At 47.0% G+C, this 16,283-nt stretch overlaps 1 protein-coding gene across 4 annotated transcripts in view; it reads left to right on the forward strand.

Annotated features, from left to right (window-relative positions):
* Positions 1–1,149: 1,149 nt before the first annotated feature.
* LOC144132529 (cytochrome P450 2U1-like) overlaps positions 1,150–16,283 on the forward strand; it is a 44,752-nt gene continuing 29,618 nt past the window's right edge. The window contains exons 1-4 of one of the 4 annotated variants that reach the window (XM_077665010.1): positions 1,150–1,453; positions 4,193–4,275; positions 12,266–12,621; positions 16,086–16,210. In XM_077665010.1, the coding sequence (XP_077521136.1) occupies positions 12,407–12,621; positions 16,086–16,210 (340 nt within the window). In that variant the 5' untranslated portion in view covers positions 1,150–1,453; positions 4,193–4,275; positions 12,266–12,406. The remainder of the gene's footprint in view (positions 1,454–4,192; positions 4,276–12,265; positions 12,622–16,085; positions 16,211–16,283) is intronic. The other 3 variants (XM_077665006.1, XM_077665009.1, XM_077665008.1) reach the window with 3 other exon arrangements.

A 16,283-nucleotide genomic window follows, 5' to 3' on the forward strand; every position in this document is an offset into this window, starting at 1 on the left:
GCGGAATACTGCAATATATAAAGAAATGACAATATCTAAGTTCATGTGCAGTCATGTGGAGTTCATGTGCAGAAGCAAGGTATGCATCTATTGAGTAAAGCTGAAGTTTGGGCGAGTTGGTAAGCATTTTGGTGGGTGAACAGCGGAATAAAGGCGCTGCTTTTGACTCAGTTGCTAGTCAGCGCTTGTCTTGCCTTTGTCCCGCCTTTGTTGCGCTGTTCACCCACCATGATATGCATCCAGGCTGCAGAAGCTATTCGTGCAACAACATTGCGCCCGCCACATGCTGGTAGCGCACCGCTCGCTTGAAAGTGCTAGGCCTAACACACTTTGCATCGAAGCAGCAATGTATGGTGCTTTTGAACTAGCTGCAGCCTTTCATAACTTGTATATTCCCGCTATCAGCAGGCAATATATGAAATTTTGCTTATTAAAATAAGAGTACAATTGGTTGCAGCTATGCCTTCGGTTCGAAGCGCGCCAGGCGACGGCCGTAGCTAGGCTTGAGTCGTGTTGCTTTCAACACATGGCAGTTATGTGGACTGGGAAATGAGTACAAGAGACCAAAGGCCTCCTCAAGCGCACCCCACATTCTCCTCGTGACGTGCCTTCACAATGCTCGTGTTGCCAACAGGTACCCCTAGTCGTGGACAAGACATTTGTTTAAGCGTGAAAAGTGATTGAAAAGTGAGAACTAATTGCAGGAGCATGGCGGGCCATTCGATGTATCGAATGACCGGAGAAAGTTGAGTTAGTTATACTGCGACAGTTTCCTATTTTTTACACTGAATTTTCGAGGAGATAATGTATGGATTCCCCAGCCTAATAATTCGAGATATCTTGAATTGATACATACGGACTTAACTATACAATGTATCATGTTCGAGCGAAAAAAGGGAGAGAATCTGTGATGAATGTATTTCAAGGCTACTCTCGACTACATAAAGTGGACAGGTAGACGTGTGGTTTTTCATCGGGCGGATTGCTTTGGTACAAAGAGCGGTATGAAACTCTTGTGGTAATTTCGTTGCTCATGTGCAAGAGACAGCTCAGTGACCTCGCATCCTGTTTTGCTGCACTTAAAACAGCAGGAAAATCGCGAATGGGATAGAGTCAGGTGTTTCGTTGAATTCACATTGTTCTCAGAACCCTGTGAAGGTCCTTTGCGCACGCGCAGTCATCCACGCAGCTGTTTAGAGCGCTCTGGCAGCGCGCTCGGTTTTTCATTTTCGAGTCGCCGCACCCTGGTGGGCGCTATACGGCGTTTAAAGGCATGACGAATTAAACGCCATCCATGTTAATGTACATGCGTGATGCGGTCTCGTTTCGAGCCCTAGGCCAGTCATAAATTACGCCAGTATACCACCTGGTGCGTCTTTAGAGCGATCTACGCAGGTCCGTGGAAGACTGCACGTGGACGATCGCAAGCCCTCCCAGCTCTGCGTCACGAAAGGTGAGGATCGCCTCGAAGACATATACTTGCACTGAGCGTCCGACACCACTAGCCCATGGGCGCAAAAAGCTGTTTACCTTTTCTACAAAAGCGTGCTTCAAGCTTTGCGTCATGCGCATCGATTCGTGCCCGACAATTAGACGCTTTCCGTTTACGTAACCGAATAGTGAGCAATTTACTTTGGAAATAGTTGCTTGGGGTATCATGAGCTCTCGGGGAATTAATGATAGCCTCATGTTATTCAACCAATCTCGGGGGCACCGGCTCAGCAGAGGCTGGAAGATGCCAGCTTTGTATTATCTTTACGCACGTTCGTTCGATCACGGCTGAAGTGTGCACGCTGTCTCCATGCATCGTTTTTTTTATATTTCCGTTCCACGTGTTTTTGTACTGTCCTGAGAAGAATGTTCGGCTAACGACGCAAAGGTCATCGGTTCGTATTCCCTTGCCAGTATCGTTTTTATTTCTCTTTGGCATTTTACGTTTTGAAAACAACCAACTGAATTATCCGCGAAATTTCTCTTATTACTTAAATTCACTCCGCCTTATGAAGAGACTCCGGTAGGGAGCTGAACATTTTCACTGAGTGGCCAGGACTCACGTGGGAAAGTTGCCCTAGAAGGTTGGATTTGTTTCGCTTTGGCGAGAGTAGCTCTATCACTTCTACTACTAGATCTTTCCAGCTTTATGAATTTAGATGATGGAGTTTTGTGCACATTTATTTCAGGCTTAAATTGGAAAGTTAGGTGTTATGCCCATGCACCATGATATGCTTGCAATACCTATTCACGATCAGAGTTAATTGGCTATTTGTATAAAATTTTGTAGGCTTAAGTTTTTCAATCAGCCATGTTACTATAGGTTCAATTTAGATTCCAGCTGTTACTTGCGGCTAGTCGGAGGACTCTCATTACGAGCTAATAATCCATCTGGAGTCCAGACGTCTATAAATTTATGTTTCCGCGAAAAGCAATTATAAAGTGAAATACCATTGACCGACAAGGACATGGTCAAACAACTTCAATATAGAATCTTCCAAAATTGTTGAAACTCTGCTGTACTGAATATATGTACACTCGGCACCTTTAAAGAGGCCTGAGAAGCTAACAGTATGTAGAAAGAAATAAACATCTAGAAAATTTCAATGAGCGTTTCTCAGCTAGAATGCATGGCGCCTTTCAAGCTGGCAAATTTGCAATCTGTTAAGATTACAATGTTGGGCCACTATTGGAAAATACTTTCAACTTCCAGCCCCCTACACTTGACAAATCTTCGCACAGGGCGGGCTTTTTTGAAATATTGGCACTAGGTAGCTTACGTCACCTGTACAAATATATGTATACCTTTAGTGATAGAAAAAATTTCTAAGGGTTTGAGGGAGACCGCTGATTCTCTTGCCGGCTCCTAGAGGTGCACTTACTTATTGTTCCATGTTTTTTTATTCGAAGCAGACTATGTAAAAATAATTTGTTCGACATTCATATATGCATTTCTCAATTTCGCAGTGCTTTCCTCTTTACTAAAACTGCATGGTTTAAGATGGCAGCATTGTAAAATCTTATTGTAGCATACAACGCTGAAACACAAAATAATTAATGATTACAACACGGAAGTAGTAGACATGCATGTACCATGCTGCCAAATGTAGCATGTCACGTTGTATGTGTTCATCTAACCAAAGGTATGTGCGTGCCAAACGCTTAAGTTTATATACCAGCAATTGATGGTATCTCCATACAGTTCACATCGAATACTTACCAAGGCTATGTATTTTGCATTTAATACCTTACCCTCAGGGCCCGTAAGGTACATTAGAGAGAGAGGGGGGGGGGGTCTGTCAAGGCAGTAAACAAGGAAATAGAAAAACTATCAGTCTAAAAAATACCATGGGCAGGCAAGACGATAACGCAGCAAATTCATAAATGAGGTGAGCTTAAGCGCGCACTGCGTAGTCAAAGCTTTTAGGTTGGTTGGTAGTGTGCGTCTAATCTGGTTTTTAATGCTTGTGTTTCATCCTAAATTTTGTTAAAAATTGTTGCTATGCAGCACACGTACATTGCTCCACTACTACACCAACTAGTCCCAACACAAGCAGTATTTAATGGACTGTGTGCGGCCCTTCTTTGTAAAGATCTCAATAAGGACTGAATTTGGTAGGTAGACCATGGTTTCCCCTAAACAGAATGCCAATGTGGTCTTACACAACTTTTTTTAATTTGTGCAAAGCGAAGTTCTTCATTTTCTATCTCAAAACGACTTTCCAGCTCTCTGCACCGCCTTTGCGAATTTTTGAGAGAACCATATTGCTTGAATAATGTTTTCTTCAAGAGTGGGATCTGCATCGCATACAGCGCTTCATATGAAAAGAAGAGGCAACTGTTGGGCTACTTAGTGATCATACATACCAATAAGATTTTGCGCCAAAACAACACGCACCAGAAAGACGACGATACGACGGGCGCCCGTGCTGTCGTCGTCTTTTTTGTGTGTGTTGTTTTAGCGCAAAGTCTTTTTAGTCATATGCCAAGATACGCGGTAAGTATTTCTTGTGCGATAGCTTGTACAGCATAGCTGTGATAGTGTTGTGTACCACAAACATCCACGCGTGGATCCATTCCATAGTCACATGACCACCCTCTGCACATGCCTCACGATGCCTTTATCGTCTTCATGTATGCTAGAGGGGATGCGTGCAAGAGGGCCTCACCCTACGGGCAACCCGCCTCTCACTTATTGCAGTCTTTGACGTCATCACGCGGCCAGCGGGGTCAAGAGACGCCCCAAACGCTTCAAAGCACCTCACCGACGTCGCACGCAGCCAGGTGAGAAACCAAACATATGCAATGGGTTCATCATAGGTAGCTTGCACATTGGTCGCGCTACCCGAAAACATCCCCAGATCGCTGCTTATATATTTGATAGACAATGGGAATGCAGATTATCGCCTGTCTTTGAATTTGCTACTGCGAAACACCAGTGTCACAAAAAAGCAGCCGTTGCGCAACACTGGCTGGCAGTGAAAAGCACACATACATTAATAAGTTATTTACATTTTAAATATAACCTACTGTTTTATTATCTTTGTTCTATTTTCCTAATTTCAACACTTTTTTGCGGCGAAGGGGCTGCGCTAGCACTCGTCTGTGAGGATGCCTAAAGTATGTCCGTTTGACAGTGATTATTCTGTCTTTAATGATAATGAATACTATCTCGCGATGTTTTCGACATGAACTATTCAATATACGAAAACAAAAAAATCGAAGACGCGTATTTTGAACTTAAATAAAAACTGGTTTTTATATGGTTCTTTTTTAGAACATTGCCAAGTACAAGGTTACGATGGAAATCTCATCTAGCTCTATCGGAGCAATAAACCCTGTACGACCAGAGAAAACAGGGCTGTCTGGCTGCAAAGTTCCTCAAAAACCGGCAGTTTTACAAAAAGTTTCAAGAATGTTATTACAACTCCGATATTGTTAACTAATAACCATTCACAACTATTCATTATCATGGGATACAAAAACCTTTATGGTTACCTAGTTTTTCCGGTTTTTAATGGTAGCATTGAGTTGTGGCCCCTTTTGGCAGCCTTCTCTCTCCGTTTCATAGCTAATAATAATAATTGGTTTTTTGGGGATAGGAAATGGCGCAGTATCTGTCTCATATATATTTGGACACCTGAACTGCGCCGTAAGGGAAGGAATAAAGGAGGGAGCGAAAGAATAAAGGAACAAACAGGTCCGTAGTGGAGGGCTCCGGAATAATTTCGACCACCTGGGGATATTTAACGTGCAATGACATCGCACAGCACACGGGCGCCTTAGCGTTTTTATGGAGATCACGAATTTAACCGTCACCTGGCGGGGTGGACGCGTTGCCTATCCAGGGTGCGGACTGCACTGAACATTACAGTCCAAGCCGTGTCTACTTATACGATCCACCGCAGCTTTCGCTCTCTAACCAGGCGCAGCAGTATTTCAACCTCCTATAATTTTTGTTGCGAAAAAGACACTGCGCAAGCCAGGCAACCACCTCGGCTCGTCCCGTGATCGCACTTCAGCCGTGCCGTGGCGATGCCTAGCAACGCCGCAGCCGAACTCCAACAGATGGCGCTGCAGTATACGCCGCTGCTGTCACCGGTCGCTCCACCAGATGCGCTCCGCTGGGGAACAGGGAGAGGAGGTGTTGCCTCGAGAGGGGAGGGGTATATATATATATATATATATATATATATATATATATATATATATATATATATATATATATATATATATATATATATATATATATATATATATATGCGCTTCGCCCCAGTGCATTATAATCGTCATTGAGAGTTCGAAAGAGAGGCAACAATGAAAGAGCGAAGCGAGGAAGAGACAACGCGCTCAAAAGACAGCACAAGAAGGTGCCGCAAGACTCGAGAGGCGTCGTAACGAAAATGCGGCTAGAAGAAGTCGTGCCACGCCCCGGAGTGACTCTTTAACTGCTGAAGAGAGTGCTCTGAGTTCCCGAAATTTTATGAAATATTTTGTAAATTAATTTTGCCACAGTCCCAATCAATCCAGTGGCGCCATACCGCGGCCGAACTGTATTAGATGGGACTTGCCATGCCTTGCGCACTCGAAGGGCTAGAGGTTTCGTCTTCTTCCTCGCTCGAGCGCCCTGCTGTCTTGCACGCCTAGCACGTGTAATTAAACCTTGTTTTTAGTGCTTCGACCGTGTATCGGTGATATATTTGTGGAGGTGCTGGGTAACGGTCCATGTACGCTGACCTCGAGGACCCTCTTGACTTCAGTTCTCAACGCGTGGCTACAACACCAGTCCACAAGGCGAGCCGGCGTCTGCGAGGCCTACAGCCAGAGCTCAGTTCACTCGCAAGACCAGCAAGGGCCATGACGTCCACTACGGCTAGCCAGACAAGTCAGCATTCAGGGAAAGCCCCACCGTTCGTCCTTCACACGCCTCGGTCGCCCCTGTCACTCAACAGTGAGAGGTTTCAGGGCGTCGAAGACTGGTTAGCCAGCTTTGACCGTGTGGCGGGCTTGTGACAAGTGTGACGGAGAGCGAAAATTGCGGAACGTGTACTTCGCACTGCAGGACTTGGCCGAGACGAGGTATGAGAACCACGAAGCTTCCTTGACTAACTGGGAGATCTTTTGCCTAGAGGTCATAGCCACCTTCAACAGCAGCGAACGAAAGGACAAGGCTGAAGTCGCCTTGCAATCGAGGTCGCAGCAGCCGAACGAGAGCGTCGCCATGTTCATCGAGGACATGACGCGACTGTTCAATCGCGCCGACCCTGCTATGCCCGAGTACAAAAGGTGCGCCACTTAATGCGCGGCGTCAAAGAGCAATTGTTTGCCGGACTGGTACGTGACCCGCCAAGAAAGGTGGCCGACTTTGCCAAGGAGGCAACAAGCATGGAGCGTTCTCTGCAAGAACGGGGCGCGCACTACGGCCGTCGGGATAGTGTTGCAGCCGCTCACCACTGCACACCCACGTCGCTACCCACTGAGGAGCTTTGAGAGCTTGTGAGGAGCCCGGTGCGTGAAGAACTAGACAAACTTCGCTTCGAAGCTCCACAGGCCAGCGTCGCTGCCGTACCGGACGTAGTCCGAGATGAAGTCCGGCGAGCTGTTCAGTAGCCACCAGCTCCGCAGCCAGCGCCCTATGTGATGACATACAGTGAAGCACTACAAAGTCGTTCAGGGCCAGTGAGAAAAGCCTTTTCTCCCGTCACTCCTGTGCGTTCACTGCGGTACCCAACTGCAGCTGTACCCGTCGTACCGCAGGAGCCCCTGTCCACCATGAGCAAAGCGCGCGTTTGGCGTACGCCAAACAATAGGCCGCTCTGCTACCACTGTGGGGAGCCCGGCCACATCCTCCGCCACTGTCCCTACCGCAGAATGGGCTTAAGGGGGTTTCCACTTGACTCACTGCGATCACGCCACGGAGAACGGCCGCGGCACATCCCGCAGTATTTGTCCGATAACGTGAAGCCAACGACCTCGTGGCGACGCCAGTCCCGGCCGCTAACCCCAAGGCGGTTTTCTTCGCCAAGCCGCCCGTCTTTTTATAGCCAATTCAGAGGCGCGTCCCCACATCGGGAAAACTGAAGACGGCGTCCCCCGAGGGTAGGGCCGCCGCTATTCGAAAGTCAAGAGCCTCCACCCGACGATTCGCGGCTACGCTCCGACCGACGACGACCTCACCCGACGACCTCAACGACAACGACGGGCTGTGACCGACTGGTGTCGGCCGAAATCCCAGTAATCGCTGATAATCGCGATGTGACCACACTTGTGGATACTAGCGCTGACATTTCTTTAAAGAGTAGTTGGCTAGCTACGGCCCTCGGAATGGTTCTGACAACCTGGTCTGGACCCCAGATTCGCACCGCCGGAGGCCATGTGGTTACGCCAATTGGCGTCTGCACGTCACGAATCCAGATCCGCGGTGCTACTTTCCCTTGTTGCTTTGCTGTGCTACCCGAGTGCTCCAAAGACCTGATACTTGGTTTAGATTTCCTTCCGGAGTACGGTGCTGTCATCAACCTTCAGGAGCTGGTCATGTCATTTTCAATTCAACCCCCTGTTGACGGCGATCCCGAGCCACGCGGGACTACGTTACGCGTCTTTGATGACGACGTATTAATTCCGTCAAGAGCTAGCATGTTTGTTACCGTAGATTGCGACATCACTGGTACTCGCGGCATCGCTGAAACCAACATGTCGCTGCTCCTTGGTCGGCAAGTCTGTGTTGCTCGCGAAATTGTCGAGCTGAACAATGGCCGAACCGCGCTCTTGTAACCAATTTTGGCTGTGAACCTCAGTGTTTGCCTGGCAGAACAGTTATTGCGTATTTCGAAGAACTCGGCGAATTCGCGGGACAGCACGCTTTGTCCGAAGCCTCGGTATCAGTGGAGGCACCGACCACTCCCATAAAAACTGACGTGAACCCGAACCTCCCGTCTAATCAGAAACGCTGCCACGAAAGCGTTATCCAGTCTTTCTGTGACTGCTTCGCCTCGAACTCTAAGTTTAGGCAGACACCGCTCACAAAGCACCGAATTATAGTCGACGCCAACCAGCGGCCGTTATGTCAGACGCCTTACCGGATCTCTTCAAAGGAGTGTGATGCCATTCGCCGCCAAGTTCAAGAAATACTCCAGGACAACGTGATACAGCCGTCGACGAGCCCGTTGGCGTCGCCTGTTCTAGTAGCAAATAAAAATGGAACCCTACGGTTCTGCGTTGATTACCGACGTTTAAACAAAATAAAAAAAAAGTTGTTTATTCTATGCCACGCATTGATGACTCCCTGGATCGGCTGCGCCACGCCAAGTACTTCTCATCGCTTGGTCTACTCAGCGGCTATTGGCAAATCGAGGTGGACGAATGCAACCGGGAAAAGACCGCCTTTATTACACCCAACGGTCTGTACGAATTTCGGGTGCTCTCTTTCGGCCTGTGCTCGGCTCCTGAAACCTTCCAGCGGATGATGGATACCGTTCTTGCCGATCTGAAATGGCAGTCTTGTCTCGTGTACTTGGATGACGTTTTCATCTTCTCTGATACGTTTGAGGAGCACCTGAGACGCCTGCGCGCTGTGTTCGAAGCAATTCGGTCGGCCGGTCTTTCCCTGAAGCCCGAAAAGTGTCACTTCGCTTTCGAAGAGTTGAAGTTTTTGGGCCACATCGTTGAGGGTTATCTCCGACCCCGATAAGACAGCCGCCGTGGCTGCTTTTCCTGTGCCCACCGATAAGCGAAGCGTGCGCCGTTTTCTGGGTCTCTGCGCCTATTATCGGCGTTTTGATCAGAACTTCTCCCAGATCGCTGAGCCCCTCACCTGCCTCAAGAAAGATTCCGAACAGTTCTTCTGAGGCCTGGAACAACAGAAGACCTTTGAAGACCTCCGAACTCGTCTCCAAAGTACGCCCATCCTTGGACACTTTGACGAGTCGGCCGCCACTGAACTGCACACAGACGCCAGCAACATTGGCCTCGGTGCGGTCTTTGTGCTGAGGCAAGATGGTCTCGAACGCGTAATCGCATACGCAAGCCGCACCTTGTCACAATCTAAGACGAACTATTCCACCACCGAAAAAGAATGCCTGGCCATTTTGTGGGCAGTGACCAAATTTCGCCCGTACTTATATGACCGCCCTTTCAGGGCTGTCAGTGACAACCACTTGTGTTGGCTGGCGAACCACAAAGATCCCAATGGACGGCTTGCACGCTGGAGCCTTCGCCTTCAAGAGTTCGATGTCACCATCGTTTATAAGTCCGGTAGGAAGCACAGTGAGGCCGACTGCCTGTCTCGTGCTCCTATCGAAGACAACCGAGCTGATCCCGACGACGATTCTATTTTTCTCAGTGCCATCTCCACGTCCGTCCTCACTCAACACCGAAGGGACGACAGCGAACTTCGGCCTTTCACTGAATATCTTGAGGAAGCTCTGCGTCGCCACCACGAATCTTTTCGCGCGGGCTGTCGTCGTTCTGTTTACGTGACGGCGTTCTGTATAAGAAAACTACAGTCCAACAGAAGCTGTCTATCTGCTCGTCGTGCCTACGGCCCTTCACGACGAAGTCCTGCAGGCGAGTCATGATGACCCATCTTCTGGTCAGATGGGTTTTTCCCGCACTTTGGTGCGGATACGCCAAAAGTACTACTGGCCCAGGGTTGCTTCCATTGTCCAGCGTTACGTCAGAACTTGCCGCGAGTGCCAACGTTACAAGATGCCGCCGACTAAGCCAGCCGGACTACTGCAGCCTAATAATTCGCCACAAGACTCCTTCCTCCAAGTCGGCATGGACTTACTCGGCCCATTTCCGGAGTTCTCGCTGGGTAACCGCTACATTGTGGTCGCCACCGACTACCTCAGCTGGTACTATGAAACTAAAACTCTCCCTCGTGGTACCGCTGACGAAATTGCGAAATTTTTCGTTCAAAATATTGTGCTTCGTCACGGTGCACCGATCGTCGTTGTAACTGACAGGGGAACAGTGCTCACCTCGGCCCTTACGCATGAGGTTATGCACTTTAGCGGCGTAAGTCACCGCAAAACAACAGCTTACCACCCTCAGACAAACGGACTCACCGAACGGCTCAACAAGCCGATCGCCGACATTATTTCCATGTATGTTGACGCAGACCACCGCAACGGGGACGCCATTCTCCTTTAACGTCAAATTTTCCTATAACAGTGCTCTACAAGAAACGAGACGTTTCACTACATTTCGTTTACTTCATGGTGGCGAAGCCACAACCATGCTGGGCGCCGTGTTGCTCCCGACTAGTAGTGCCTCATCTGTTATGGGTTTTGCCCAATACGTTCGTCACACCGAGGCCGCCCCCCAACTCGCCTGACAGCGCATCCGACACCAGCAAGCCCTCGACGCTCGCCGCTATAACCTCCGCCACCGAGCTGTTAGTTACCGGTCCGGCGAACAAGTCTGAGTTTGAAGCCCAATACGAATGCGTAAGCGCTCCGAAAAGATTATGTGCCGATATTTTGGCCCCTACGAGGTACTCCGCCATGTGAGTGAGGTGAACTGTGAATTTTTCCCTCAGGGTACAGTTCGCTCCTCTAGACGGCCCACCCCCGAAGTCGTCCATGTCGCACGGATGAAGCCTTACCAAGCCCGCTAGCGCTTCAGGCGTGTCTACACCAGCCGCTGGACACAAGCGCCGTCCCTTGTCTCCGTGCTTCTCCTTGTTGCGGTAACCAGCGTTGCTCTTCAGAGAGGGGGAGTAATGCCACAGTCTCAATCAATCCAGTGGCGCCATACCGCGGCCGAACTGTTTTAGATGGGACTTGCCATGCCTTGCGCACTCGAGGGGCTAGAGGTTTCGTCTTCTTCCTCGCTCGAGCCCCTTGCTGTCTTGCACGCCCAGCACGTCTAATTAAACCTGGTTTTGAGCGCTTCGACCGTTTATCGGTCACACTATAAATGAAAAATTTTATTTCATTTTCTCGGTCGTAACGTGCGTCGCGAAATTAATACGGCTATGATCCAAAAACAAAGGACGATAGTCCAACGCCAATTTATGTGGTAAAGGTATACGTAATCAAGAAAAACTTTACAGCGTTTACTGGATTACATTAAACATGAAATCCAACAATAACTAGAGTAAAGATGGTCATTTTCCAGAAACCTGCGCCACAACACATAGTCCTGAATTCTCTCCCTCGCAGTACATTCAAGCTGCTCACACAAAACACGTGTTTTTACAGAATAGTACATTCTCTCTTAGATGTAGTAGTGTAACGCGTTAAGGGTAAGTCAGCAATGAGACCACAGTGTGACGAAAAGAAGGTCCTTTTACCCACACGTGTTTTGGGCGCTTTCTATGGGCTCACAGAGAAAAGGAAATACCGCCCCTGCAGAAAGCAATGTCATACCGGGATCAAAAGTTTACGGTACAAGAGTGTATTGAAGATTCATTTTTCTTAGCAGTCACGTTATCTAGTCGCCTGAAATGTGTCACAGTATTAGGCGCAAGTACTGTCTATCGGCTGACATCAATACCACGCGACTGTGTGGCGAGGTAGAGCTGCAATAAACGTTTTTCCGAGAACATGCGTTCTGTACCATTGTGATCGCGATAGCACTTGCTAGCTGCACTGCCCATTCGTGCTAACGAGAATCGCAATTGATAACTATATGTGAAAAAGTTTGATACCGTGTTTTTATCATTAGTGAAGCGCACCTCAACTGAAGGGCTTTTAATCATGAGCATATTTAAAACTTGTTTGCATAGAGTTAGCGTTTCATTGATTAGTGAATTCTTTTTTTTTTTCAGAACTTTTGTCCTGAAGCTGCCGTGGCCGTCCGCAGCGTGGTGTACTGCTATCCGTCCTACTTGGTCGCTTGTACTTCTTATTTGATCACATAGCACTGCGGTGCACTTAACTCTGATTTCAGGCACTAAATCTGCGCCAGTATGTTTATAGCTGTCCTTACGACGTCGATTTCGGCGTGCGTGCTGGGATGGCTTGCAGTGTGCCTTTGGAGGCGGCGAAGGCGCGTTCCGCAAGGAGCAAGACTGCCTCCGATGCCACCGGCAAGCTCAATTTTTGGGCACGTAGAACTGCGCCAAAGGGATTTTCATCGCACGAAGGCTATAGAGTGGGCCAGTAAATACGGCTCCATCTTCAGGTATGAAGCTTCTGAAAGAGAGCACTTTGAGGTTGTGATCTTTACAAGTGAACAGCTTGCTTTCGTTACTACGTTTGCGACTGCGCATTGCCCACAGCCAGTCATTTTGTAGCACACTACAAAGGTTACAGACTTTATCTCATATGCTATTGATCGTATAATTGCTCTCAGTAACGATTGTTTGGTGCAGCAAGCTTGATTTTTCGAGTCAGAGCCCATAAAATGTTCGCCGGAATCAGCAAACGGGGACGCCAGCACAAGCGACAGCCACATATTCTTCGCGTGCAGTGAAGAAACTACGTTCAGTTTGAATTTATGGCCATGGCGCCTCAAGTGGCATGGCAATGTTGCTGTGAGGTCTTGTCAACAGACAAGGAAGTCTTTTCACTACCAGCCGTGCAAACAAAAACGCATGCACTGAACGAAAGAGGCACCCGTAATATTTCCATGTGTTATGAGACCCACCCTATTGGTGTGAACGGTGAGGATCATTATTCTATTCCATGACAGAAATGCGTGAATAACATACCCGCGCGCCTATTGGGCGCTCGATTTTTGGTGGTTTGTGTGCCGCACTTCAGGAAATGTTCAAATCGAATGAAATATGAGAGTCGTGGTGACCATACGAGAAGGACATTATTAACTAGGTGGGGAAGGCGATGATACCGGTAATAGTCTTGAGAGCATAGCTGGATGATTGCAGTCTAGCAGGAATAAGAAGATGACGTTACTGCAAATGTAATGGTATGAATACTCCGCCCCCTTTTGAGGACACCTTAGCCATGGTGAATTAACAACTGTTACGTGATCCTCGGTGGATCGTTTGAATGCATTGCGATGAAATGTATCTTACGTCCCAGGTTAACGCACTAGATTTTAGTATATACGATGTGCTACATCCTCAGTCTTGCTGTACCTCAGGCAACACACAAAAGTTAGTTTTATTCGAGTTTAAAACACGAAAGTTTGTTGTATCCAATGTTGCATATGTAGGTTATGTATATTCCAGGTTAACACACGAGAAGTGCTTATGTCCAAGCAGGCATACTGAGGCTTGTTAAATCTTAGGCAGTATACTAAGCTCTTCTGAGCAGTATACTAGGTGCGTTCGTAACCCGGTGAGCAGATTGCCTCCTATCCGCCCTGGCAGTTGGACCGCTTGCACTGCCACCATTTCCGCTTTCAGCGACCCCTCTAATTCTAACGCATTAAAAGCGATCAAGGAGAATCAACAATTTTAAACTAAGTTTTCCCGCAGCGCTACTGCTCTGGTTCGAAGTGTTTCTTATTTTATGCGGGAGAGCCAGAGCACAAATTCTCGCAGCATTTTTGCGTACGATCATTATCAAAAACATCTGCCTCTGCTTGGTAATAATAGGCGCCGAAAGTAGATGAAGGTTTCAGAAGAATTAGGCAATAGACTGCAAATGAATGAATCAAATGTAGCTGAGAGTACCTGCGCCCTACATAGTAACGCCTGTTGGCTTCAACAGGGTCGCAGTCTCACCAAAACGATAATATTAGACTCTTCCATAAAAAAGGAGTTGCTGAGGTTTTGAAAAATAATATTCTAATCAGCGTCCTGTCCGTTTTATAGAAGGAAGTTACTCAGGCAACTTCTGCTAGGTTAGACGACTTTACAGTTCAGTCGACAAAGAGTCGTCGTGACTATGGGAATTTCCTATCAGACAAGCTGCAATGTTCACAAGAACAAATAAATGAAATAAAAGAGCACAGAAAGAAACCAGCTCCTATATGTATTTTTCGTACACTACGAGAACGAGTATCACTAAGCTGAAGTTCTCCAGCCAAGGACGCACTTTCTGATAAGTCATTAGAAGAGGAACATGTAAAGTTGCTGAAAAATATCTAAACCGGCTCCGTAGCAACCAGAGTTCACATGGAAAGCGATAAAAGCCTAATCTGCAAGGGAATTGGGCAGGGCGACAGCATCTTTCTAGTACTGTTGGTCGCGTGTTCACTACAGGGATTCCATAACAGAGTTTGGAAGAATTGGGGTTTTAAGTTAAGGGGGACTAGCTTAGCAAAATTGAAATTACTGATGACTTTTTCATACTGGGCTAGCGTGCGGATCAATTGCAGAGCTTTAGTTCAGAGAACCAGACAGGGTCCTCATAAAAAAAAAACACATATTATTCAACAGTCTCGCAATGAGGAATAGTTTAGATGGGCCGCGATGCATTAAAGTGGTAAGGAAATGTTTCTATTTATATCAATTTGTCCCAGCAGATTTTCAACGTGAGACGAAAAATGAACAGTAAGAGTACGGGAACTGCGTTTGGCAGGTACTGTCAATGCACGAACCGGAGCTTAGCAGTATTACTCAATAGGAGTGCATGCAACAGTTCCATCCAGCCAGTACACATCTGTGGGGCGAAAGTTTGGTTGGTCACAAAAAAGTTTGAACTTAAATTTGGGACAGCACAATGAGATATGAAAAGGAAAATGATATATGCAACTTAAGGTGACCGGAAACCATCAGAGCAGGTCAATGAAGAAACCGGCGTATTGCTATCCGAGTGAAAATGAAAATGAATCGATAGGAATGAGGCGAACATGTAATGCGATCAGACGGTAACCGATGATACCTTAGCGTAACGTAGTTTATCTGATGAAAGAGCAGTAAGAAGGGAAAGTGAAAAATTTAGTTTCCTGACAGAATCTGAAAGTTCACGGGGATTCACCGCGAAAGTTCATGGCGAAAGCGGCCGCATTTGGTCCAGGCCAGCCTTAATAAAAGGGATATGGCAGAAGCCTTTGTTCTGTAGTGGAAGCAGGCAAATTATCAAATGGATCTGCGTTCAAACGCCAATTAAATAAACTCCGTGAAATATGAGAAAATGCTCGCTTCGGTGACAGTTTTCTGGAGTAAACAAAGAGCTGTCGCATTTAACTTGTTCGCAAATGCATTTATTTTACTGTAATGAAAACATTTTTTTGCTGCTTACTTCGCGAGCAACTTTTTCCAAAGCTCTCAGGGTTTCAAAACATATTATTGGCTGTTTCGGTGAGAGTGGTTGATATTCTTGCCCCAAATGTTTTTTTCTTTTCCTTGTTTCTGAGCTTTAAAGTTTTCCAACAGTGGTATAAACTAATACTTAAATTCCAGTCAGCTGATGCCTTGTGTAAGCAGATAAATTAGACTTCGAGCGACAGTCGAAGATTTTTCTTTTATGACAAGAGCGGATAGTTGAGCGAGCTGGTTTTGTTATCTCTGCATGATGAAGAGTTAGAACTCAGAGAGATTGAGTTACCAGACAAAATCTTTGCACACTCATTTCTCTTGGTTAATCGTGTGCCTGGACGTCGTCGCCGAGTTATGTAAAGCCTAGCTAATATTGGCTTGGACATTCTTCAGGCATTGGGCATAATATGGCAAAAATGAATTCATGACAATAGCACTCTTTCAATCTTGTTTCCTCTTTATATGCTCTTGTTTTCAGACTGAGAATAAACTTCACGGACGTCGTCGTGATGAACGACATCGAGAGCATCAGGAAGTTTGTAAACCATAATGAGCTCCTCTACCGCGCCGATGTCTTTCTGACTCCACTTAGCCCTAACCAAGGTAATTGCGTACGACGAGAAGTAACCTTAGCAAAGGTATGGGCAGGTTTAGTATTGGTTTACAGTAGAATTAA

The sequence above is a fragment of the Amblyomma americanum genome, chromosome 5, assembly GCF_052857255.1.
Source record: "Amblyomma americanum isolate KBUSLIRL-KWMA chromosome 5, ASM5285725v1, whole genome shotgun sequence".
Taxonomy (NCBI): domain Eukaryota; kingdom Metazoa; phylum Arthropoda; class Arachnida; order Ixodida; family Ixodidae; genus Amblyomma; species Amblyomma americanum.